Here is a 27,920-nt window from a genome sequence, read left to right on the forward strand (position 1 = left end):
TACGAAAGACAACAAACACCATTACCCAATCTACACACAAAGAAATGTATTGAAACTAGACTATATGGTTTTTCTAAATACAAACTCAAAATTGAGGTTAGCATGTTGGCTTGGCCCTTGGCAAGCATTTCTCATGTGGTCCTTGTGCAAAATTAATTGCACACCCCTCAAATGAAAGAATCATTGAACAAGCTAGTTGTCTAATGATGTTAATTCCTAGACGTTGCTGTTACCACCCGTTTTTCCTTCCATATAGCGCAAAAAAGTCAACCGATGTAAATAAACAAAATAAAAACAAACATTAAACAATGTTGTTTCGTTACTCCCGAGGGCTAAAGAAAAAAAAAAAAGAAAACATTAAATTGTGTGTCGGCCAAGTGATCCCTGTTTCGAGACCATCTGCTGTGAGCATGTTTGATCCCCATGTAGTTTTGAATGTATTGCACTTCTATTTTATTTACTTGAGTTCAACTCAGTTGGTGTTGGTGCTCTTAAAATGTTTTTGAAACTCTCACGAAATCCAATGCCCGCAAGTACACAGCACCTCAAGTGTCAAGTAAATCACTTGATGTCTGAGGAGTGATTGATGTTTCCTTTGGTGGGTACCGCTGATTGAGCGCCACTGCAGTCTGGTGGCACTGATCCCATAATAAAGTGCACATGCGCACTTCTTTTCCTTACACACCATAAATAAAACTACGTACTCCTGCTCCTTCATTAAAAGCTTGACACGTTAGGAAGTGAAACGTCAGCAAAAATTTTAACGATGAAACGAGCCTGAAGGTAACACTCCCTCCAAAATAAGAAATGGCTTTAACCCTTTCATGCACCTTGTAACCTGATAACATAATAAGCTGTCCACTGGAGTGACCGCTGTCCTTGAAAGGGTTAAACATCAACCTTGCCATCTGATAGTCTGATACATTCATTTGGGAAAAGCCTAGAAAGTGATTGGAAAAGGGAAGATACTTTCCTAACAACAAATGTATGGTTGTAGTGTACGAACGACACATACAGAAACCATTCAAGGAGCATTCATTCATTAATTATCCCAACACCCTATCCACATATAAATGAAAATTAACTTTTTAAAGCGTCCATTGACGAAAAAAGAGATTTGTTCATCTCTCCTGTCCAACGTAAATCCGCTTCAATTCCAAGCGCCGACTCTCAGTTCCAAATACCCATCCGCGCTCCACGCTGATGCTCCTCTCTCCTCATCCTCAGCTCCAGCAGCCATTCATCCAGCCGCACCAATGCAGACTGTCCAACAGTGTCGACATCTCCGCTGAACAAAACTGGGCACTGAAAAATGCTGTCCATTACAGGCACAAAAAACACAAGCGTCCCTGAGCTGTTAAGCGGCGACAGTCAAATAGCGCCGACGTTCCCCCCATCAAAATCAGTGCTGGTACACGCGTGCTGCCAAGAAGGAGTAACCATTAAGCACAGATTCTTCTCCTTCAATGAATGTCGTGGCCAAAATGCGAAAGAAAAAAGTCCACAACGAGTCCACACAAAAGACAACAAACACCATATGACAGAACAAAAGACACAAAAATAGGCTCTTGGTCTGAAGTGTGCAGTACAGTAATTCTTTATTCATTCATTGACCGGTTGCCAGCCAACTGCAGGGCACACACAGACGAACAACCATCCCCGCTCACACTCACACCTGGGGACAATTTAGAGTGTTCAATCAGCCTGCCACGCATGTTTTTGGAATGTGGGAGGAAACCGGAGTACCCGGACAAAATCCACGCAGGCCCGGGGAGAACGTGAAAACACCAAATAGGGAGGCCGGAGCTGGAATTGAACCCCATACCTCTGCACTGTGAGGTCGACGCGCTAACCACTGGACCACTAGGCCACCCTTAATTCTTTATCATTTGTGTATTCAGATGGAAGAACAACAGCGACCTTTTATGATGACACATGGGAACTGCTTTCTACTAGCTGAAAAAAACTATCCAAGATTGGAGATTGTACAATATAGCAGATCTGGTTCAAAAACTATATTCAAGTAAAGATTTCCATACTTTGCTGTATTAATGGCTTTGCTTCCTGCATTAAAAAGTAGCCATTGTCTAATGCGAAACATAATGCTTGAGGAAGTCGACGTATGCAGAGAAAACCCACACAAGCATGGGGAGACCAGACCACATTGATATGTTTCCATGGAGATTTGAACCAGAATCTCCAGACTGTGCGTCAGACGTGCTAATCACTCATCAACTGTGCTACCTCACAGAAAATTAATATTCATATTAATGAAGACATATTCAACTGTTGTTAGACATCTCTGTGTGTGTCTATCAAGGCTGAAATTCCATTTCTATTTTCACAGAAGGAATAAAAAGTATTTCACAGCCAAGTACAATACTTGATAAAAGCACACACATGTTGCAAGACAGATTTAGCACCAGAAACGGCAAATCTCTCTTTTCACATTAACATGGATGATGATATAGTACATAGCGTTACCAGCACAAGCAAGGCAAATACCAATAAACTTCATATCATCATGAATTGGACTTGCGAGGTCAACAAGCAGTCATGATATACTGTATGTTGTTTTTTAATTGACAGTTAACCAACATTGCCCCTGGCCACCTCCTGGAACATCAACACTGGTTTCAATTATTTAGCCTCAGCAGTGAGGATAAATTACTCGTGTCCAAAAATGGTACCCATCTCATTATGATATTAATGGGCGCCCGACGAGAGAAGGAGAAGATGGATGACCAAGAAAGATTATTTCTCTCATCGCGCACACTAAAATATTCTGTTTTAATGAGTCTTTTTTTTTTTTTTTACTCAATTGGAGAATCCCGTATGTTCCATTTTATTTACTATAAATGTGCTTTTAGCACATTCAATAACCTTTAAAATCATTCTCACGCCATTCTCGTAGGATATTACTCTTATAGCGGCAGCACTGATGTGATGTTTTTGATATTTTAACCCACCCATGTCACAAAACAGGATAACACCAACATTACAAACGCACTATGATGCTTTACAGTTGTGCACTTCTGTATTGTCAAACTAATACGTTTAAGACAGTGTCAATTAACCTCGAACCTGAAGCCGAAACGTGGTCAACACTCTTTTTCACCGTGCTGCTAATATTCATCAACAACGGCATCATGTGCGACTGTCAGTTGCCGCCATCTGTTGGGCAAAGCTTGAAAATACACAAATCAGAGCGAAAAACTGCAGCGTCTTCTCCGGGGAAAGAAGAGTAAATTGAAACAGTCGAATAGGCGAAGAGGAGCAAGGTGAATTCGTCTAAAATCAGGGTTCCTGCCAAAGGCAGAGCTGCTGTTTTCGCACGGTGCGTCATCTGCGATGAATTCACTGCCCGGGTTACTTGCTGTATGTTTCTACATGGTGCTGGTTGCACTTGAAATGGTATACGAAAATAAAACGATTCCATGATTGAGGAAGAAAAAAAAAAATCAAGCAACGTAATTTTATTTGCTAAATTATTTTGTATTTTGTAAGGACAACATGAACATGTTAATACATACATCCTTTAATGTGAAAGTAATACGTTAAAACAACTGCAACAGTCTGATTTGTTGTGCAGAAAAGTGAAACATGAGTATATCTAAGGCATTAAAAATAAACGTTCCTTACTTAACTTACTGCTGACACATAGAGGGTATTTACAATGAGATGATTTCCTCAAAGCGGTGTTCCAGTGGTTAGCGCGTCGACATCACAGTGCAAAGGTACCCGGTTCGATTCTGGTTCTGGCCTTCCTGGATTGAGTTTGCATGTTCTCCCTATGCCTGCGTGGGTTTTCTCAGGGTGCTCCGGTTTCCTCCCTCATTCCAAAAGCATGCATGACAGGCTGATTGAACACTCTAAATTGTCCCTAAGTGCGAGTGTGAGCGTGGATGGTTGTTCGTTTCTGTGTGCACTGCGATTGGCTGGAAACCGGTTCAGGGTGTACCCTTCCTACTGCCCGAAGACAGCTGGGATAGGCTCCAGAGACCCTTGTGAGGATAAAGCGGATCAGAAAATGGATGGATGATTTACTCATAGATTTTTCCAAAAGCCCTGAATCGAATTCAAATAAAAATGTACTTAATGCACCACATTGCAAGTGATGAATGGAAGAAATGGACCATTTATCAAATTCCTGAATGCTAAAAAAAAAAAAACCCTGTGAGATAAAATCTTCTGTGTTAAATCTCTTTCGATTTGGGAAGCTGCACACCTATACGATGACTTGACAACTAATTCTTCACATGGAACAATTCAAATTTAAAGCAATGGCCATTTCATGTTTCCGCAAAATGTATTAACTTTGTAAACTTGCCAAAATGAAGCCATCTTCAGAATGTGTGGGGCACCTATGACTTTTCCAGCCACCTTCACGACATTAACTGTGGGCCTTTCTTTTCTGTAACTCCAGCACTGCCATAGCAGGCAATAAAAGCTCAAACAAGAACAGATTGAGATGAGGGATAGCCCTTTCCTGTCTACACCAAAATGACTTATCTTCTTTAGGAAGCACATGCAGGCTTGCTTGCAGTTGGCCTCGCAGTTTGCCTCAAATCTCAGATGATTGTTCATTATTGTTCCCAGATGATGAAAGTGTTCAGCAATTTTTATGCGGTTCCCTTTTAAATGAGTCTGTGTGGGTCCTGAAATCAATTATCCTAGCCATTCTTTTGGCAGTACTTAATAAAAGCAAAGTGTCAGCGCGCCATTAAACATATTCAACCACCACTGGTCCGTGCTGAGAATGGTTTCGGCGGCATGAACTGACATTTTAGGACACTTCAACATTCTTCTTTGGAGAACACATTCAGCAGAGGGGTCAGACGCAACTATGGAAGCTACCCAGTGGAGGGCACACAGTGATGAGTAAAACTGTCATGAATCCTTACTTTCTGTTGCCTCTTTCTTTCTAAGTTTCTTTGCTGGGATAAGTGGCTAACTAGTGTTCTAATAAGCCTGGAATGTGTCCCTGGACCGAAAATGGGCAACTGGCAGCCCACTAGTTGCACTCTGTTTAATTGGAAAAACACAACATATAAAACCGGCTCAGGCTGTACCCCTCCTACTGCCAGAAGACAGCTGGGATCTGCTCTAGCACGACTGCGACACTCATGAGGATCAGCATTAGATGGCCTGGTTGCACTTACCTTCACGTGTCCTGCCTATGCGACTACGTGAAAATATTTGTTTTGAGATTCGGAATGATATGCATGACAAACGTAATTTCTCAAAAATACAATAATTTTGAGTGAGTTAATTTTTGTGGGGGGGAAAAAAAATGCACAAAATGAGTTCTTGCACTTTATGTTGGTTTGCTGTTAAGCAGTTTTGTGCCATCCTTGAATTGTTATTCAAAGGCAGCCCTGTGTGTTGGAAAACAAAAGTCACAGTATATGGTTATTTTGTTGTATGCTTCACACACTTTGTTGCCGGGTCAGGAAAGTGGATCTTGTAGACATGCATTGAAAACTGTATTTAAAATAGCATATTTGTCATACATCTGGTTAGAAAGCATGTTGTCCTACTTGGCCCTCTAGCAATAGTGATGACAAAAGTGTGGCTCCCTCCAGCATTTAAGTTGCTCATCCCTATCGTAGATAAAGTGCTATCCAAGTGCACTTCATTTACATTATTGACAAAAACTGGATTTCTTTTGTCCTTTTTTGGACTACAACGTGTTATGGCAAATGTACAACGAGTAATTCATTTGAGTTTATTTGAAAGTCGTTTGTTAATGTCAACAAGCACAGTAAACAGGGCTTTTGGGGGCAAGTTTGAGCTCTCGCTGTCAGGGGGAGTGTTTTTAATTATTTACGCAACAACAGAGACCCAAATCATTCACTCACTCAGGACTAGATTCTGAATTATACTTGAAAACGTGAGATGATTGTCCAACTTCTGTAAACTTCCTCAAAACAAGTCCTGTTTGCACTTGCTACTACAACACCTGTTCAAATGGTGGTGTCATGGGATATGTTTTCCCAGGCTTGGATCAAAAGAACAGTGAGCTCCAAGGGAAGCCCGTCGTGCGACATGGCAGCTGTGGAAGCAACAATAGTTGACGTCTCTGTGGTGCTTGATTAGATTTACAGCAGTTGGGGACTTCTGGCCCGTCAAAGATATGTGCTGCGCTGGACTGTCACGAACCCACTACGCAACCAGTCATGCTGGAGGATTTTACAGGCAGCGGATCACTCTCCACAAGTCGGTGACTGCCAATTCTGGTGTTCTCTGGCAAATGTCTGGTTGCATGGTGCCAGGCTATGAGCACAGGTCCCACTTGTGTACATTGGGTCTGCATGCAGTCTTTTTCTGGCAGTACTAGTCTTGTGCCTCCTTGCACAAAGGAGCAGCAAAAGGCATCACCTACCTACTGTAGTATATCGGCATGACTCCTGGGATCTCCTGTACACTCTTGACTCTCCTGGGAGACAAAACTAACATGTAAGCATGTGCCATCCTGGAAGGCCGACCTGTACATCAGGGATTGGCATAATGCGGGTGGCCATTGTTCATCAGTGCTACTCGGGGGGCGGGGCATATAGGGCCACATGCTTCCGAACCAGACGATGACTAAAATGCTATTTGAAATATGGACAAATATATGCAAAACACATCCTCTTAATATATCTCATTTTCCACAATACATTTCTCAATGCAAATACAAAAGACAGGTTTGAACTACCCACTGTATATACCGAGATTATTATTACCATTTTAAAAACCCTGACATTGTTTTGGTGCATTGGCCAGGAACCGAACCCAGGCCTCCCGTGCGGTAGGTGAGAATTCTACCACTGAACTACCAATGCTAATGGGTCTTAATTAGACATTCATGATAAAGACTCAATGAGTAGAGGAGATGCTTTGCTACCAAATCACTCGAGAGGGGGACAAGGTTTCAGATCTCTGCACGTCACCCAAGGATCTCCCCGCTCGAACTCTCATTTATTTCTCATTTGGAATCTAATACATGGGTGTGTCCAACCTAAAGGGTGAGGGCCGTTGAAGACACACTGAACTTGACTGTGTGTGTGTTGCTTGTATGGGAGTGAAAATTCCGGACATGTGTGCAATCATTACAAAAACACCAAGTTGCAGCTGGTGTTGACAGCTCTATCCACGTCCGAACTTGCTCTTGTTTTGTCTGAATACTTACCTCTTTCCAACCACTTTCTCGTAAAGGTGGTTGCGTCCCTCAACTGTCACACAGTGCACTTAGCATTCTTTATTATAGATGTGAGCATGTCTTTATTAAAAGCATAAGCGTTCTTCATTGCAGGCATAATCAATACATCATTGCAGGCATAAACATTCTTCATTGCAAGCATAATCAATTCATCATTAATAATATGCAAATATATGATAAGTAAAAACAATCAACCTAACAGACATTTTGGCAGAAAGGCATCCATGACTGAGTAAGTATCATATCACATGGTCACATGGGACAAGAACCTTTGGTTTGCAATGGAAATTATATTTATATATATTGTTTTGGATTCAGTTTCAGGGGTTGTGAAGTTTGCCTTCAGTCAAAGTGAAAAGAAGTGGTTTATTTTGGAAACTGGAAATAACAAATGTAAAATGCAAATAGTAGTCGTTTCCCTCTTTTCAATGCAAAAACTAGGCAGGAATCACCCAGAATAATAAATACAGGGAAATGGTCTGTGGCCAACACCTGCAAAACAATTCCTTGGAAGGCTTTGTCTTGCTAATTGGATTTCATTTCGACCTTTTTCCCGTCCAGTTTGCACACCAGCAGTGACAGTGATTCACAGTTTTTGCCTCCTAGCTGCCGTGTGATTCACTTGAAGTTACACGCTGATGTTTACTGTATGTACTCCCTTTAATTAGCTTTAATGTGTGATGGATATTGAAGCACCATTTGTGGTGTCAGAGGTGTTTCCTCCAACAGGATGTTGACTTTTGGGATTTCCTCCATTTCCCGCGACTCTTCCCTCTCTCACTCTCTCATCCCCCCAACCCCAACACGTTCCTCCCCCCTCATCCTTTGTCAGCCGTATCTGACCTCCAGACAGAAGAATCCCAGCATTGTTTTCACATTTCACCTGAAGCGGAAGCAATGCAAGTTACAACGTACGACGAGACAAAATCAAGACCCGACGGAACCACACTAAAAGTAGCCTGTTGCTCAAGTGTATTTCACCTAAAATGTAAATATTGGCACCTACTTTTATGTAATGTGATTGCATTAAAAAAAACATAATTAATACGTGAAAAAAAATTCAAACGTGTGTGTGTGTGTGTGTGTGTGTGTGTGTGTGTGTGTGTTTGGTGGGGTGCATACTATGACCTTCAATGTGACCCCTCTCGTGTTGGACAACAGCCATGGTGGGTGGAACGCAACAACTGACACTGTTGCATACACACACACACACACACACACACACACACACACACACACACACACACACACACACACACACACACACAGAACTCTGGAATAAACAATAAACACTCGACCCTTTTTGGCCTTTTGACTATTTGTCATTATCTGTAAAGTAATTCGCAATATGACCATATTTGAATTTGGAATTTGTCAGTAGTTAATGAAATAAAACCAAAATGTTCATTTTACTAAAAACATAAAAAGTGGTTCCTTTTGATACGAGTTTAATCAGTTCCGTGACAACACTTGTTACTCAAAGCTCTTGTATCTCAGACCATCTTTCCCAATTATTGGAAATTTAAGTTTTCCCAGACCTCCCGAATCCTCCAAAAAACAACTTTTTTAAAATAGGGAAACCTGCACTCAAAATATTATACTTCATAAAAAAAATTCATTTGAATGAATTAAAAAAAAAAAAAAACTATTTTTGGCTGATTTTGCATGTGTGCTGCTCATTCTGGTGTGTGCGCCTTGGCCACCTGGGGGCAGTATAAATCAGACATACAGCTATACTGTATTGGGGGCTCTGTTCAGCTTCTCATTAGGGGATCATAATTAGTCGATCTTTGCAAAGGATAAAGACTACATCCCTGTGAGTACTGTGTTATATTGTCTCCATGTGTACACAACTGCAGTTTGCGTTGCCTGTTGTCTTGGGTAACAACAGCACCACATACAGTAGATGCAAATTGCCCGTGTCATGTTTTTCGTTCTATGTGTCAAATACACAAAGTGTAATTGTTTTTGTTTTATGTTTAGTTGGACTGTGACTTGTAGCTGGGAAACTGGGAGTGGCAATAAATAGTTTGGGGACTCTTTTTTTTGAAGAATATTTACAAATAACTGGCAACCAGTTCAGGGTGTACCCAGCCAAGGCGCCAACAGCCCGATGTCAGCCGTGACCCTTATGAGGATAAAGCGGTCCAGATAATGGACGTATTGTTGGACCTGCTAAACTTTGCTTCCTGTGAAGTGACGTGAATCACTTCGCTGCCACCATACAGTACTCATGTCTCAAGTTTGGTCTTGCAAGGCAAAGCAAAAAAAAAACAAAACAAAAGGACACGCAGCCCTATGATGCTCGCTGAACTGAGCTCTTGTGAGGCTCGCTGAGTGATGGCCGTTCCAACTATGAAGTTATGTGTAAATTTCCCCCCAAAATGTTGGTGAAATTCCAAATAATACAACCTTAGGGCATTGGTCTTCCATTGGAACGTGATGGGAATAATAAGGTTGGATGTGAAGCGCCAGTGTATGAGTTGTGGTGGACTAAATCCTTTACACATGGTGGTCACATGACCTGTACAGGCAGCCAAATGACAGACCGAGAGAGCCAGCAGCAGACTGAGAGAGAGAGCGAGGTGCCCCTCAGTCCCTGAACACACCAGTGGCTAACCACACACTCCATCTCGTGGCTCCAGACACACACACACACACACACACACACACACACACACACACACACACACACACACACTCGCACACATACATACATAGACTCCGCCAATGATATGTTGGGAATAGCTTGTAGAGGGAAATCTAAGATGGGAAAAGTGAGAAAAGGAGAAAAACAAAAGAAATGGCGCCCAACTTTTCGTATGAGTGGCATTATGCGCTAGTGGACATCTGCAGTGTAGCGGTTCAAAAAATGGGTCAACCAGTGTACTTGGATTCCTCACAATGATCAAAGAGACTGTTGACATGGATTATCGTCCTCAAGTATTTGTCAAGATTTTTTAGCAGAATATTGTATGCTGGGCGGAGTCCAGTGGTAAGCATGTCGACCTCACAGTGCAGAGGTACCGGGTTCAATTCCGGCTCCGGTCTTCCTGTGTGGAGTTTGCATGTCCCCCCCCCGCCCCCCATGCCTGCGTGGGTTTTCTCAGGGTACTCCGGTTTCCTCCCACATTCTAAAAACATGCATAGCAGGCTGATTGAACACTCTAAATTGTCCCTAGGTGTGAGTGTGAGCATTGAAGGTTGTTCGTCTCTGTGTGCCCTGCGATTGGCTGGCAACCAGTTCAGGGTGTCCCCTGCCTACTGCACAATGACAGCTGGGATAGGCTACAGCAACCCCCGCCACCCTTGTGAGGAAAAAGTGGGTTGGAAAATGGATGGATGGATGGATAGATAGATGGATGACAAGATGAACTTTGTCACTTCTCTCTTCAACATGGGGTGCAGTGGTGTCGTCCAGGGTGTATGTAGGGAAACGACCTATACTTATTTATTTATCACTCAGCATTGCGTATACTCCAGCTTCCCGCCGCGGAGCCACGAGGAAGTAGCATTGGTAAGTCGCATCTCGTTGATGGTCTGCATTCATTTATAATTTAATAAGAATATTTCAGTTTGGGCGGCCCGGTAGTCCAGTGGTTAGCACGTCGGCTTCACAGTGCAGTGGTACCGGGTTCGATTCCAGCTCCGGCCTCCCTGTGTGGAGTTTGCATGTTGTCTCCGGGCCTGCGTGGGTTTTCTCCGGGTACTCCGCTTTCCTCCCACATTCCAAAAAGAACATGCATGGCAGGCTGATTGGATGCTCTAAATTGTCCCTAGGTGTGAGTGTGGGCGTGGATGGTTGTTCGTCTCTGTGTGCCCTGCGATTGGCTGGCAACCGGTTCAGGGTGTCCCCCGCCTACTGCCCGAAGACGGCTGGGATAGGCTCCAGCACCCCCCGCGACCCTAGTGAGGATCAAGCGGTTCGGAAAATGGATGGATGGATGGATGGATATTTCAGTTTGTTTTTCTTCTTCTATTGTGTGGTGTGCTTAATTAGTTCCGTGATTTGTTCTGAGTCCACATTGCTTTTTTATTGTTATTTAATTAACGTTTTGTCGAGAGAAAGTTTTTACATGTTGAGTTGATCGAAAGTGTTGCGTAGTCATGCCCGAGACCGAATGCGACTTTACCATTGCTCCCGCTATACCGTGTTGCAGGTAATGTTTGTTTCTTTTACGTTTTACTGTACAGTATATCAAATCAAGGCCCGGGGGCCAGATCTGGCCCGCCACGTCATTTTATATGTCCCGCAAAAGCAAATCAAGCATGTCAAGTTCCATGATGCTTGCTAAAGTCTGAGACCAAATTTCAAATTGTCACATGTAATCCACAATAACAGTCATTATTCTTGACTTCTGATTTTGAAACTAGTCATCCATCAATTTGTTGTGCGCTGTGTATGTGTAACATGTGGCGGTGATTAAACATTGATATGGTTTCCCAAAATTCATAACGGCACTCCAAGGGAAACTGTATCTCCAATGTGGCCTGCGACAAAATGTAGTTTGACACTCCTGCCGTATATAGTTGTTCGTGTCGTTTTTCATTTGGCCGCTTGTGTTACTGGCGTGAGCCCGCATTTCGTCTCAGCCGCCATTATTGCTCGTTGCGCAGCCGTTTCTGCAGCGCGTGATGCGTTTACTGACACCATGTAAATAATAGTGAAACTGTTCTTTTTCGTCTCTTCTGTACATAGTTACTCCGCGATGACCCATGTTGTGTATTTTGTTTTGTTATGGACAATGTTTTGTTATCAGGAGAGCTACAAGGAAGTCGCATTGTCATGTCAGAGACCGAATGCGATTTCATCATTGCTCCCTCCATACTGTGTTGCAGAGTCCCATTAAAAGAAAAGCCACAATCAACCAAAGTGTCTCGTGTTCTTGAAGCGACAGCGATGTGGAGCTAAAGACTGTCACAATCAGTTGTGACACCGGTCACATTTATCCTAACGTTAGCCTTAAGCAAGTTAGATTAGGATAATGTGGGGAACCCACGTAATTGTTAGTTTTCACCAAGTGTATAATTAAACCAGGTTGCAAAGAATTTCATGCCAGACAGTAATGTTAGATGAAACTGTGATGAGTGCCAGGAGATTGTCTCAATGTCTTTGAAGCTTGTTTCTTATTTTAAGGTCTAAATTATAACACCAGTGAAGTTACTGAGCTCTAACTAACTGACACGATGGAGTTAAATTTTGTAGTAACCGAGCTGGTAGTCGATTTTAAAGTAAGTTAAAACACAAGACAAATGGTTTAAGATCGGGCCTAAAACGATATGGAGGTAAATTGCATCCCCGGTTTACTGAAAGGTGAAGCCTCACACTAACAAAATGGGGATTTTTGACAGATGATGCCTCATTTTGAATGCCGATTAAGCTTGTAACCAAAGATGAATACGATTGAAAACTGTAACTACCGGTAATTAAATCTGTAATTGTTTGCTATTTACCTGTTGTTCATTTGAGCAACAATTCCTGGTTCAGACATTGAGTTTACCAATAAAGAACATAAAGAGCGTATTTTTAGGATGATTCCTCTCCGGGATATTTTTTCCCCTTCTGGTCTTTTTTCAGTTTCCCACACGTTCTCTTTGCGTCTGCTGGCAGTCGTGCACATTCACCGCGGCGTCACGCTGGGTCGCCACGCTGCACACCCTCCCACGTGGCGTCAGGGCCTCTTATAGTGACAAAACCAGCAGCGCACAAATATAGAAAGAAGGGCTGAAATTCCATTTAATTTTAGACAGATTTCCACATCGCTGCTGTGCTTGCAAAGCCAGTGTTTAGACCCACGCATGTCGATTCAGGGAAACCAAGTCAGCCAGAATGATAAATATTCTGAACTATAACAGAAAGTTTGGACACGCAAATAGCAAGAACGCTTAAGTTGAGGGTTTAGAAATAGACGCTGTGGATCACAGACAGCCTCCATTCCTAAAAATGCCCCAGAGTGAGTTATCACTCACATTTATCCTACTTTTTTCCCCCACTTTTGGACGTCTCAAACGAAATGGTTAGAGCGGAGAAAACATGACACACGAGTTATGAAATCTTTTTTTTTTTTTTTTTTTAATTAAGGAGTGTTTTTGATTAGACTAGCAGAGAAAAAGTGGAAAGAAAGACAACCAAATCAATCTCCTAAGAAAGATTACAGTTGCAGATGGTGGATGCAAAATGGACTGGACAGATGCCTGGTGGGCGGGCGTCTTTCGAGGCAAATGCAGTGCAATTAATTAATTTTTAATTCATTGTTTGGGATTCATTATTTTGTGATTCTTTTTATTCCTCCTTTACCCCACAAAAGACCAGCCTACAGATCAGCAGGAGAGGACCACTTTGCCATCTAGAAAATGGACAGTAAATTGAACCAAACAACATCAGTAATGATACTGCCTAAAGGAAACTCGAACGGTATATCTGTTTTGAATAAACACATTTGGTGGATCAAATGAGAAAAAAAAAAATCTTCTCGGTCAAAAAGAGAGGAACTAGTATATGTGTGCATGCCGACATATGCGCACTGGTGCCTATGCGTGTGCTTAGATGTCTCATGCTCATGGGCCAGTCAAAATGTCAGAGCCAATTTCTCATGCCAGTCCAGCCCTGTACATAAGGAACCGTAGAATTTAAATAAAAATGAACGCCACATGCCTCACTACATAGAATAGAACTTTTAGATGCATGGAATAGAACCTTTCGCAAAGGGAATAATTGGAGTAAAAGCTATCATTAAAGACAATAAAAGTAACATGAAACTGACACGGTGGCACTTCCACAGACCAAATCAGGCCTCTGCTTGAAGCCGGTTTCCTACTTGTTATTAACTGTGTCAACATTACTTTGTGTTTGTAAATATTAAATGGCTTTTATTATTCATGATGCAAAGAGCCGTCAAACTATTTGCTTTGTTGCAGTGAGTTCTATTTCCGGTTCTATGGTCATCATTACCTCTTGACATCACTGGTAAACCCGCTGAGGGCTCAAAGGCAAAACAAAATACACTGAAGGTCATCCTTTGGAAGCTTTGCTTTAAAAAGAAAAAGAAAAGTCAATAAATGCCGTGATTATGAGCATATTAGTATTTTATAAAGAGACTTATCAATGGCTCACGTGAAATCAAAATGTCAGAAGGAATATTTTTCTTGAATTGTCCATTGGAAGGTGGAAACATTTCACTCAGAGCCACAGACATTAAACATGTCCCTGCCATGAAGTTTCTACACTGCTGAAGAACACATTTTCTGCCTTTTGAAATTCAAGCTGAATATCTGTTTGAAAATAAGCAAAATTGATTGAGGAAGCAAATCCCTGATTTAGCAAACAGTAATAAATCGACGTCTAGGAAAAGTAAAAAAATAGAAGCTAACTTTTAGCACTCCAGTGCCAGGAGACAAAAGTAGTTTCTATTTATAATTTCTTAAATTATATACAATCGAATGTATTTTGCTCAAAAAAAAAAACCAAAAAAAAAACCCACCCTTGACTCGCTGTATGTTGAACAAGACCCAAAATAAACTTTATGCTGACTCAGATTCTGGCTGGCTGCTCGGCTGGCTGTTACCACGGTGATAGATGGCCTCCACTAGTCAGTGGCCTCTTGTGGTTCGGCATTTCAACCCGCAACCCACGAGATGTTGGGAGCCAAGGCCACCAAACCAGGCGAGCTCAGAAGTTTGACACCCACACCTTGGCTCACTTGCGAAAAGGGAGCAAGCAATGAGGGGAGGAGGCATATGAGCGGAGAGTTGGTAAATCAGGGTCTGTGCCGTTGACTTGTTAAATGTGAAACAAGTTTAAAAAAAAAAAGGCTGTCAAAACTACACACAAAGTTGGAAAGAAATGGACAGAAGAGTAGGTGACATTTTTGCGTCCATCAAGACCTGTGGTTCTTAAACTGGGTTCCCAGGGGTTCGGTGAATCGGTCTCAGGGGTTCGACGGAGCCTCTGCCATGGAGGTCACACACCCGACTCAACATGTCATTTGGTTCTGACACGCCATCACTGGCTGGTTCATTTTGTGCATAATTAAAAAAACCTTATACTTACAGGTGTCTTGAAAAATTTCTGTTTTTAATAAATGTGTTTTTTTTATGTCTTGAATTTGTAATTCAATTTCATTTTCAGGGGCGGCCCGGTAGTCCAGTGGTTAGCACGTCGGCTTCACAGTGCAGATGTACCGGGTTCGATTCCAGCTCCGGCCTCCCTGTGTGGAGTTTGCATGTTCTCCCCGGGCCTGCGTGGGTTTTCTCCGGGTGCTCCGGTTTCCTCCCACATTCCAAAAACATGCATGTCAGGCTGATTGGACGCTCTAAATTGTCCCTAGGTGTGAGTGTGGGCGTAGATGGTTGTTCGTCTCTGTGTGCCCTGCGATTGGCTGGCGACTGATTCAGGGTGTCCCCGCCTACTGCCCGGAGATGGCTGGGATAGGCTCCAGCACCCCCCGCGACCCTAGTGAGGATCAAGCGGTTCGGAAAATGGAAATGGAAATTTCATTTTCACTCATGAAGGTTCGGTGAATGTCATATGAACTGGTTGGGTTCGGTACCTCTCAAAAGGTTAAGAACCAGTGGTCTAGACAAAGGCTGGCTTAACTTCTTGTGCCCAAGGACTACTCAAGGACTACATTTAGTTTTTAAACAGGACAGATGGGCCAAGTCATTAGTGGAGGAAGAACAAAATGTTTTGTGTGTGTGTATGTGTGTGTGTGTGCGCGTGCGTGCATGTGTGTGTTTGAATAAGACAATAATAATTCGTGGCTATTTTTCCATGTCATTTTCAGAAACTGAATTGTAATTAATGCACCAGTGATTTAATACAAAATGTCCATCCATCCATCCATTTTCTTATCCGCTTATCCTCGCGGGGGTCGCGGGTGTGCAGGAGCCTATCCCAGCTGTCATCAGGCAACAGGTGGGGTACACCCTGAACTGGTTGCCAGCCAATCGCAGGGCACGCACAGAGATGAACAACCATATGCGCTCACAATCACAACCAGGGACAATTTAGAGTTTTCCAGTAACCTGCCATGCATGTTTTTTTGGAATGTGGGAGGAAACCGGAGTATCCGGAGAAAACCCACGCAGGGCAGAACATGAAAACTTCACACAGGAAGGACAACCCTGCACTTCTGCACTGTGAGGCGGCCCATCTAGTGTGCATAATAACAACAACAACAATAATAACAATTATTATTAAGGGAAGTCAAGTAAAAAATGTTCTTGACAATTATATTCTCTGAGGCCCTACCAGTCTAAACTCGACATTCTGATTAATATCGCTCTTATGGAATATGGATTAATCAGCAAAATCGACCCATCTTTAATCCATCTCAGGGCGTGGCCATGAGACACAATTGCTGTCGACTGAAAATGACATCAGAGTTTCTCACAATGCCGTGTTTAGACTAATGGGGCCGCATAGAACAGATTTCTGTCAAGAATATTTGTGAGTCATTTCCTCTTTAATGGTTTGTTTCGGCAACGGGTGAAATTTTCTTATTAAACATCATATCCACAAATTACTGCACATGATAAAAGCCATATTTCACAAGCTTTTATGGGTCAAAGTGAAAAACAAACAAAATATATCTAAAAAACCTGCTATGCTAGAAAAAGTGATGACATCAATATCAAAAATACTGACACATAAAGCCTTCTCTGATTAAAATTGGCCATTGACCTATTGCGATAAAAATGAATCTCAATGAATCAATACATTTTTAACCAACCGGTTTTGCTAATTTGAAGCAACACATATCGGCATCTTGATTTGAAAAATCAGTGGACCAGAATAAAGAACAAAGTGGGCTATAATGTCTCTCTTTCTGAACTCTCTCTCACTTTTCTTTGCATGCTTGAAATAAATGGGTGCACGTTTTTTTTTAATTTGCCATGACCTCATGCCTCAAACCAAATTTACTCATAGTCCCGTAAACTCCCTCCGCTGACAGGAAGTGAGTGCAGAGCTACTTCCTGCAAGGACAGGAAACAGGAAGTGGTGGGGGTTGGAGGAAGGGAAAAGGCGAGCGGAACGCCCTCGTGACAACATCGAGTCCAGGCAGAGTTCAGACGGTGGTCCATGTGTCATGCTGAGTTAACCCTTAGCGGATTTATGTTAGGAAATAAGTAAGTAATGTTATTTCTTAACGAGGATAATAAAAGGAAAGCCTTAAGGCTGAAAATGGTTGGACTGTATTATTTCATGGCATTTGTTCACTTAAGCGAAAATTGGGATTAATAAAATAATCAGGAATCATCCACTTGTTTACTTTTTGTGCTAGTGATAAACTATAGCTCACCTATGATTCTAATGAGGATAAGTGCACAAAATGCATGGACGGATAATTTTGCACTAAAGCTGCCCCTAGTCTTGTGCGGTTTAATTGCAATCTCTGTCATTTGGATCAAAACAACTTCTGTACAAATGTCCAAAATTAACGTCACATTTGTGAAACATACACAAAAAAATGTTGGGGCCAATGACTTCTCAGATGCACAAGCCGTTACAAGCATATGTGCGTGCGTGCATGTGTGGTGGTGGCCACCCATCAGTGAGACAATGTGTCACCCTGGCCACTCCACTGCAAAAATTCTGGCTACACCCCTATATGCAGCAGTTCTCAAAATCCATTGTTGACTTTTATCTATCCAAATTTCATCAATCAAATGTCCATCTATTAGCACTGTAGCTAGTGCTAACAGAAAAGGAGTGATATCGGAGCCCCCGACGTTCCTCTCCATTGAAGAAATCCCACATCGCCTGATCACCTACTTTGCAGTGTGCGCCTTGACAAAGCTGGCTGTAGAATACACACACACACACACACACACACACACACACACACATTTGACCACATGTCCAAATAAAAGACATGGGAAAATCCCTCCAACTCTCATGCTTTGTCACTCACCCTTCATCTCTCTCTCTCTCTCTCTCTCTCGAACACATGGACATCCAAACACCACCCTAGTCGAATTTCTCCCAAACCGTCTAGGACATTTTGTTTGCCATCACATGAGCCCTTCAGGCCCCTCCCACACAGAAAGCTGTGATGAGTTCATCAAGTCGACGTCGCACCCTTTGAACGTCTTTTATGACACCGCATTGCTTTTTATCTGCGTAAACACACAACATTGTGCAACATGTGCGCACAAGTCATTATGGTCTACAGCCCTAATGAAAAACATCCATCCATTCATTTTCTATACGGTTTTTCCTCTCCGGGGTCACGGGTGGAGATGACTTTGGACCATAGGCGGACTACAGCCTGGACTGGTCGACAGTCAGTCACAGGGCACGTGCAGAGGCGTACAAAACCATATTCACTCTGTTGCTGAGCGGGAACTGAACCCGCGCTGCCTGCATCGAGTTTAGGCATATGTACCCATACACCATCAGTGACTAATGAAAAACATTTAAAAACCAAAACCAAAAAAAGCGCAGCACAAATGCAGCTCTCAGGGGAAATGGAAGTCTAAGCAATAACAAATGCCATTGCTGGAGTTTTTATATCACAGTAATTCACTGTTCAAAGGATTACTTGTGGGCATGGTTCAGTTCCCAAAGATAAGACAGACCTTCCCGAAGCGATTTAAGATGTTGGCGTTTCATTTTAAATCATTGGAAATGTTCCCGTTTGCAGCTGAGCAAAAGAACAACATTTTGTTTCGCATTTTGTTCACTCACTGTACTAAACATAAACTGAACTTCCCGGCCAGTCGCGTGCCGAGCCTTGATTATTGCTGCGCAGTTTCAGCTCGAGAGATTCTACATGTGTGCGGTCTCGCTCTGTTAATCTGCCGAGCGGTAAAAACAAATTTGACACCTCTAGTGAGTGAAAAGGTGCTGCCAAACACAAAAAGATAACATGGGCGATGTTATGAATATGGCATGATAACTAGCAAGTTACACCGAACGCATCTGCAGTTAAGGCAATGGTGACATTTTCACCTCAGATGTGCCATTCGGATCGCCTCAAAGTGTTGTTGATTTTTCTCAGTTATTAAGTTTTACTGCGCTATGTATTTCACTTGAGTTGTTCATGTTACAGGCCCCACTAATGGTGGAAAAAGTTTGGAAATGACTGATCTGGATCTCATTCTTTTCCTCCATCACAAAAAGCTGCCATTTGAACTGGGTAGACTTTTTATAGCCACGATATATCATTTAATGTGTTTTCGAACACGAATCCAGACAAAGTAAATCATGCCTGGACTTGTTCATCCAAGCTGAACAAGGTGTGAACTTGTACATTCAGCCTTCAGCGCGGTTTATCGGATGACTTACCCTGAAACATCAAGGGAACTGTGAAATTTGTGTTCTTCATAGAAAACCTCAAATCATTTGGATTCTGGATTTGGATGCTTTTGCGTCAGGACCGCAGTTCCCCTGACACTTGGTGTTGTGATGTGGTTTCCTGTAAGAACCTGCGGTTTTGCAACTCAGCTTCTTCGAGGTCGTTCGTGATCCGACGCCACAAGATTGGATGTGAAACTTGTCCTAAGTGGTTCTTAAGATCACTTGACAAGATTGTGCGGCTGAGACGCGGTGATCTCAAAATCAGCACCTGCGGATCATCTCCCAAGACGCAAAAGAAACATTTGTTTGTTGGTTTAACTGAGATTTAGCTTATTTAGGATTTGTTGGCTTGCTATTCAACTGAATTCCCAAACGTACGTGAGCCAAACATCTTAAAATGATCATGTGTGTAATTCTATAAGATTAATTGTCCATATTTTAACATTGGTCTTATTTTTCTTATTAAAACATTTAGAAGTCTGATAACCGGATCGATTTGCTGGCTCATCCGTGATCCATAAGCGATAGCATATGTAGCTAAAAACGTGGCTTCAATTGAGCAAAATTTCACCGGAATTAAGATGACTGACAACCTCAGCTTTTTGTTGAGGTCGTATAATTCCGTTCAGAACAAACATTTTCAGGAAACGTAACATCAATTTAAGAAGGAAATAGAAGAAGAAAAGTGACTATTAACAGGAAGCTACACAAAGTCGCATTTCAAGCGATATAGCTCAATAAAGCGCCACATATCAAAGTTTTTATTATGTTGGCATTCACGATTACGCATGTTCAATTAAGCGTCGAAAGCGAGCTCGTTAAGATGTACAACTTGCTTGGATAGTTAAGTTTTGTGACAATGAGCGTGACCCTGAAACGGTCCGTTTTGGCGCATCATTAGATTCGTGGGACTTGAACAAGATATCCATTTATTTTTAGACCAGCGTTCCGGAACAAATAATGCAATTGAATGATATATCTAATCAAATGTATTGAAAATTGAAGACATCATGATTTAGATTTGATCGCGTTTGGTTTCTGGTCACCTTTGCCTCAAGAAATGAAAGATAACACTTGATTGACATTGATGATTAGAATTTTGAGACCCAAACGAGACCGCTGTGTTTATTACGTGTTTATTTTGTCAAATTCCATCATAAAATAGTACAGAAGCATGTACAGACCACCCAAAATATTCCAAAAAGAAAACAATAGACAAACAAAAGAACTACGTCAACAAAATGTCCCTGCCAAACAGATTGTGAATGAGTGGGAAAAATCCTTCTCAGAATTTATTTATGCCGCTTGAGAAAATGTCCTTTGTATCAAATCCTCAAATGTTATGTGTCCTTTTTGTCCCGCCACCCCAACCTCACTGCGCATAATTATTACCAAAAGCCTCAGAGTTATTGCATGACTCCAAAGAAATGCCCCTCTGATGTTCTTTGTGTGTCACAGCTAATTAAAGTGGGAACAAAATGCTGGCGAAGAAGAACAAGAAGGACTTTTTCAGAATGTTGCTTCTCCAAGTGAACTTCAACCCTCCGAGGACACACTTGGAAAGATGAATTCGGCCACAAAGGAACCGCGTGGTAAATATTGTACAACGTACTTGATATTATTCTACTGTGTCATGTCGAGAAATGTATTGTGTGTGGCTTTAATGTACAACAGATGTAGGGAAAGATCACATTCAAGATCTCGCTTACAACAAAACTACATGTTGTATAAACATCTACCAAAAAAAAAAAAAAACGGGCTGGGGTGGGGGTTGGTTTGTCATTTTTCCCAGCACAGACAAAACCACAAATTCCCGTTATACTCTGCAGTAAAACGGCTAATCTGGCTGTAAGGAGAACCTTTTCTTGCTTTGATCGAAGTCGATCTTGTAACAGATTCGCCGGGTCATTCTCAATTAGTCGCATTCATAATGCAAAAACATTACACAAAGTCGCCTTCCGAGGAAGAGCGGGAGATGTTCATATTGATCAAATTGCTTGGTAGCTAAACTTGGCATAAAGTTAGCATTAAATGATGAGAATTCTGCTACAAATCAGTTGAGAGTCAAAGTGCCTTGGAGCGACATTTACGACAGGAAAATGATTCATTTGAAACGTGTAGATCATACACATCAGCAAATTAGCATTTGCGGTGCTGTCCCGAGCATCACAAGTCCATACCAAAACAGAGGCAATGGACTTCTGACGAAAGAAATGAATCATTTTTCAACATGAAGCCCATTTGATGTTGTTTGCCTTGGATGTGTAGTTATTCACATATTCATCTTGAAGATGAAATGTTGAGAATATCCTGTACTTTCCATTAAAATGCACTGATCGTGTGTCGAGATAAGAATATTTTTTTTTAAATCATCACAGCTTAGAGACGTAGCTCGACCAAGGTAAATAAAGCAAATAAATCCTCAACTCTTTATATAAAATAAAACTTGAAAAAAAAAAAAGACAGCCCTTTTAAAAGTAAGGACGTTTTGATTTCAAATTCTATACAGCAAACATATTAAACCCAGTGCAAAGAGAACATTTCATACTTCAATTTCCCCTTCACAGAATCGCGCATCAACTCGATATAAAGTATTATGCACGGTTATCGTCGACATCAAATCGGGCATTCCACGTGCTATCAAAACAACCATTAAAAATGGGGAGCTTTAGACGTCACAGTCTCCTCTTTGAACGATATGATGTGAAGCCAGACGGCGAAAGAAATGTGGCTCATGCTAGAATATAATGTTGCATGCGCGCCCTACTGATTTTACATTATGGATTAGCATGAGAAACGAGTGCCAATGTTAACAGTGTGGTTTACGGGCCATGAAGAAAACATGGCAATAATCACCGGCCTTGTATCATCTGTACTTCCATGTTTTTGTTGTACTGCTTTCACATTGTGGCCAATTCTAGCTTGTACTCCAAAAAAAAAAAAAAAGAAAAAGGAAAAAACCTAATCCCAGAGCTGATTGTGATCGTGGAATTTGAACGTTTCCATGATCTACGCATCGGGGCCCGAAGCTCCATCTTTTTTTGTTGCATACAGCTAAACAAGAGACATCTTTGAGACGTCTACTGATTAAAAGGAAAGACTTCCTAATCCGCACAAGGGTCACATTTGCCAAAAGACATGTTGGCACCAAGTGAGGAAATAAGAAATATATCACAAGTCTCGCTCAGGAACAAACGTAAAGCCATCTTGTAAAACATCTGAATAGCTTGTGGGAGACCTCGGTGATCCGCCTCGGCCGCTTTGTGGCCGAGGCTTTCCCGGAAACACGCGCATGGAGGTTGGATCGAGTTCTCCCATGAGCCCCCTTTTCTCCCTAGTTTGGCCTTCATGCGGCCATTAAATGAGCACCTTCAATTCATCTCAACCTCATCAAGACCGCAAGGTATTTGACTTTGACCTTGAAATGTGTCTTCCAGTTAATTAGTGGTACTCTCCAGTGTGACATTGTCACCTCTGAAACCACCGCACCTGAATTATGAATGTATAAACGCGTCCATCTTTTAGATTGTCAAAGTTTAGGTGTTGAAATCCCTTATTCAAAGAGATCAAAAATGAGATTGACTCACAAGTGCTAATGTTGTGACATATTGGGCCACTCTGCTGTTAACTCGAAACACAGCTAGCACATTGTAGCCAAGGAATGCATTCCATTTTTAAGTATTTACTGCTGAGTGACTTCTTTACCAGTATTTTGTTTTAAACCGGCACATTTTTTTCTTCTCCATGTTCCTTTGTGTTTTAATTGGGATCACGTGGGTGTAAGCAAGACAAAGAGTTGAGCCAACGTCGAAGCGTAACACGTCCCATCAACGTTTCAAATGAATCCAAACCACACTCAGGTCCATCCACAAATTTAAGTGTTAGCCAGTGATACATGCACTGTAGTAGACGGCACTGCTAGCATCAGAGAGAGCAGATATAAGAGGGCTGACTCCTTCTTCGCTGCCGCCATCTCTGTCAGCGCTGCTAACGCCACCGCTACCGCGCCAGACCAGAACTTTGGACCCGACCCCGCCTTGTCCAAAGGCCTCCTCTCGGCTTCTTGCCGTATTTACGTACTGGTCCAATTCATGCCTGTCCACCTCTGACCAGAATTCAGCCGAAGAAGACGGCCCCAGATGAGCAGCTGAGTCCGAATTGGATGGGTCTGCTATGTGCACAGGAGGGAGGAAAGATGAGCAGGAATTGGGGGAGGGCTCAGGAGGAGGCGAAAGCTGGCCCAAGTGAGTCGGGGGGAAATTGGAGGCTGCGCTGCCATACATTTGGCCGTAGTAGCCGATAGGAAGGGAGCCTTGGTGCGGCTTAACTGTCTCATGGAGGCTGATTGAGGACTGGGGATAGGACAAGGAGTCATGGGAAGGTGGCGGGCATTTCATGGGACTCCTCAAGGTGATATGGCGGCCTGATGTTTGCGCTGGGTTCATCCGAGAACCGCTTGAAGGAATCGGGCTCATGCTCGAAGCCATGTTTGATTCGACCGAGGCCATTCTGGGATTCCGACCCGCACTCACCCCCACATTCATTCCTGGACTCCGGCTCTGTGCGGGCGTACCATGCATAGGGTTGTGGTGGTTGCCATAGTGATGGCTGTAATGCGGATTATGGTGGTGAGGATGGTGGTAGCTGGTCCAGCCTCCCATCCCTGCGTCCTCCTGCGCATGCTGGGGGAAGAAGACTGATTCAGTTGCACCGTTTTCCAGAACATCCAGAGGGGACATTTCCGGGGTGGGCAAGCCGTAGCTCTCCAGCTCTTGGTGCCCCGGCGCCTGGAGGTCCCTGAAGTGGCCCAGAGAGGGCAGCAGGTGGTGGGAGTGGTGATGGTGGTGGTGAGGCACATGTCCGTACGGAGAGGTTCCGGAGCCACTTTCTCCGGGGACGATGCTAGGACCCATGCTATGGCTCTGAGCCAAGCTGTGAAGCAAGAGCCCCGGTTCGACGCGCTTGAGTTTCTTTGTGGTCTTCTTGCGGCGAGGCCGATACTTGTAGTTTGGGTGATCCTGGAGGTGCTGAAGGCGGAGACGCTCTGCTTCCTCTACAAAAGGACGCTTTTCCGTAGAACTCAATGCCTTCCACGACTGGCCTGATGGACATGGAGAGTAGAGAGTTAAAACTTGTTGTATGATTGACATGCTGAATGACAAGCTTTTGGTTAGGGTGAAAGACCAGAACATGAGTTAAAGGTTTGGGGAATGAGGGTGGTTGGCTTTTGGAAAATTTCACGCCGGCAAAAAGAAATGTGAAGCTGAGAAAAAATAAGCAGAGAGGATCTCAGTGGATTGAACTTGGCAAAATCAGCTGTATTGTTGACCCGCTCATCCGCTCTCTTGCCATCAAGCTATCTGTCATCCGATTTCCTCCTTGACATGCTCACAGAAATACCCAAAGACCTGCTCTGAGCCTCACAAAGTAACCACACCGCAACCACCAAGTGTCGGCGCGACACGTAACATCAAAGTCCACATAGAGTGTCGACGGACTAATCAACCTTTATCTAACTGACTACATGATGGGGTAATGAACTCATTTTTTATTTGAAGATTGATAACAAGTACTGTGGGATTATGTGATAATTCTGCTGAATCAGCGGGATTTTTTCTACTTAACTATAAATTGAAGCAATTCAATTGACAAAGTACAATATAGTAAAGCAATTGAAGCAAACATACATCTTCCAATTGAAAAGTGAAAAATCTATATCAGTGTAAATTATCTTTGAAGATGAAAATAGTAAAGAAGGAACATTTTGTGCTGACGTCTTTTAACTTTATTTTGGAGTTGTCGGAAAAAGTTGTCATTCTATGTGTCTCAAATAAAGAGACACCTCTCCAGTATGTATCGTTTTAAGTTCTGTATGAGGCCAGCAAGGATTCTTTCATTTAAATGTCAGCATTGAATGAGTTCGTTGAATGCCTTGCATCATCTCGCAAAGGTGACACCCAGCAATGCACCATATTTCATTTGCTGTCCCAACGCCAGCGGAGTTCCAGTTTGGAGCGGTTTTGCGGTCACTTTGGATCAAGCCTGTGACTAAACTCTGACATTTATGACATAATGACCACATGGACGCCGCACAAAGTTAATTGATGCTCTGCTGCGACATTTTAGGCTCTTTGCAAGATAGAGAACCTACACAAAATCTTTATAATGACAGATGATTATTACATATTGTATTCGATCTATGCATCGATCTATCTATCTATATATATACAGTATATATATATGATTATATAAATATTGTTGTCATTTAAACCCATTTATATTATACTGATATACAGTATCTATCTATCTATCTATATATAGAGATATATAGATTTAGATATATGTGTGACAGAAACACGTTTCCAGTTGAATGTGGAAATTGCTGTATCCTTCAGTTGTTAAATGCTAAATCATTTGAGATGCAGCGAACAGGCATTAAGTGACAGCAGCATTACGCATGTAGTCATAAATACATGCATGTGCCTTGGGAGAATTTCGTGCAAAAGTTTAGGGTGGGCATTTGCCCTTTTGACCGCATAAAACTTATTTTTAGTTTTTTTTATTTTATTTAATTTGAGTATAATTAGAAAACTGAAATAAACTGAATGCAATAAACTGCGTGGGTGTAATAATGTTTCCTATGGAGCATTACTGTACTCAGTACATACGGTATACCATAAAAGTAGTTATCGGGTGAAAGTGTTTATTATTTTACACATGAAGTTGCCTGTGCCGAGTTCCTTAATACTGCGCTCAGAAATGCACTTTTCACTTCATAAAATGAAATGGGACCAGATGGTAGGAGACGAGTCAACCCCAGCCTTCAGTGCCTCCGAGTATGTCAGGAAAAATTAAGTTTAAAACTATTTACTGTTTTACAAAAAATGAGTGTTGAAACTGCTGAAAAAGATGTAACGGACCCTCGTGTGGTAAATTGTCGATATTAGTAAATTTTTAGAAGGCTTTTACGCCCAGCTTTTCTGAGGTGGTGTTTGTCTTACCGAGCATCTTGCTGAGCACAGCGTTGTGAAGGTCTGGGTTCTGCAAGGCGAGTCGCTTCCTCTCATCTTTTGCCCATACCATGAAGGCATTCATGGGCCTACGGATCCTCTGCTCGCCCCCCACACCCTTGCCATTGCCCGAGCCTCCCGCCAGATCTGGACTCAGGCCCCCTTCTGTGGCGAGCCCCCTGGGCTCTGCTCTCCTGGCATGGTCACTGGGAGAGCTGCAGTCTCCTGAGATGTTCTGCTCAAACCCCATTTCAAGATCAGAAGCAGGACTTGGGGTCCTTGAGGCCCACGTCGGACTCACGAGAGACACCTGGCCGGGATGCAGCAGAGCCCCCCGAGACAAGCTGGGCTCGGTTAAATTCATTCCAGAACTGCTCTTGCTGACTACTTTGATTTTAGTCCAAGTGAAATTCTGCAAACGTCTGTCTCAGTTTGTTGGGTTGCAAAGTTTCAGGGATAAGCACACACGCTTTCAGATGAAGGGGAGACGGATCGGGAGAGTGTGATGGATTTGGACCACAAATCCCGAGCACAAACATGGAGATCCGACAGGGGCGGGACAATGGGACAGAAACCAAAATATTCCTCAGAAGATATTCCACCAAGTCTCTGCTTTTCCTACTGCCTTCGTTTTGGAGCGACTGGTTTGCTGGTTCTGAGCCGTCTGACTCACTGGCTCGCATCTGTCCTTCCCGCTCGGAACTTTGAGAACTTGTGGCCAGAGTTCACCGACCCACGCTGAGCATATTTTTATATATGCATATGTGTATTCGCAGAGGAGCGCGCGCACACACACACACACACACACACACACACACACTCAAGGCCAATGACACACACTCATAGATGTGAATTTAACCAATGAGATGCCAGGAAACAGTGAGGGGAGGGAACCTGTGTGCGTGTGAGTGTGTGTGTCTGTATGTGTGTGTGTGTGTGTGTGTGTGTGTGAGTGAGGAAACTGGTGGTCACAGAGGAGGAAAAGAGGGGGAGGCAAAGTTTTTAGGACCACCAGTACCCCCTTTCTTCTGAGCACCCCCCCAACCCACGCCCTGCTTTTCTCCATCCCTCACACACACACACGCGCAGACACACACACACACACACACGCCACGCATGCGCATATTCACGCACACATTTACGCACACCCTGCCCGCTGTACAGGGAAGATGTAATCAGAGAGGTTCCATTGTTTGTGCCCAAACGAGAATTGACCGTGTCTCACACACTTCAGTACACACATTCAAGACACACACAAACATTAGAAATGTTGGTGCGCGCACACACACACACACACACACACACACACTCTCTCACGGATGTATGTGCCTGCAGTGGAATCTGTCAAACGCCTTTGAAGTAGTATGATTTAGAATTCAACCAGCACTTATGCCATTGAAGTATG

The 27,920-nt window shown here is 42.8% G+C and overlaps 1 protein-coding gene across 1 annotated transcript; it reads right to left on the minus strand.

Annotated features, from left to right (window-relative positions):
- Positions 1–20,625: 20,625 nt before the first annotated feature.
- On the minus strand, positions 20,626–26,932 carry sox18 (SRY-box transcription factor 18). The gene is made up of 2 exons (XM_086102022.1): positions 26,507–26,932; positions 20,626–24,606 (listed from the first exon to the last, which is right to left on the minus strand). The coding sequence occupies exons 1-2, from the start codon at positions 26,877–26,879 to the stop codon at positions 23,387–23,389; spliced, it is 1,593 nt and encodes a 530-aa protein (XP_085958148.1). The 5' UTR covers positions 26,880–26,932; the 3' UTR covers positions 20,626–23,386.
- Positions 26,933–27,920: the final 988 nt, after the last annotated feature.

Source organism: Hippocampus guttulatus, chromosome 1 (assembly GCF_054856545.1).
Source record: "Hippocampus guttulatus isolate MCC_2025c chromosome 1, RoL_Hgut_1.0, whole genome shotgun sequence".
NCBI classification, from domain to species: Eukaryota; Metazoa; Chordata; class Actinopteri; order Syngnathiformes; family Syngnathidae; genus Hippocampus; species Hippocampus guttulatus.

Bases quoted from the DNA above. Each gene is read 5' to 3' on its own strand.
- sox18 (XM_086102022.1), bottom strand. From the start codon at position 26,879: ATGAATTTAACCGAGCCCAGCTTGTCTCGGGGGGCTCTGCTGCATCCC. The intron at 24,607-26,506 runs GTAAGACAAACA...CATGTCCATCAG, and splicing joins TGTGCTCAGCAAGATGCTCG to GCCAGTCGTGGAAGGCATTG.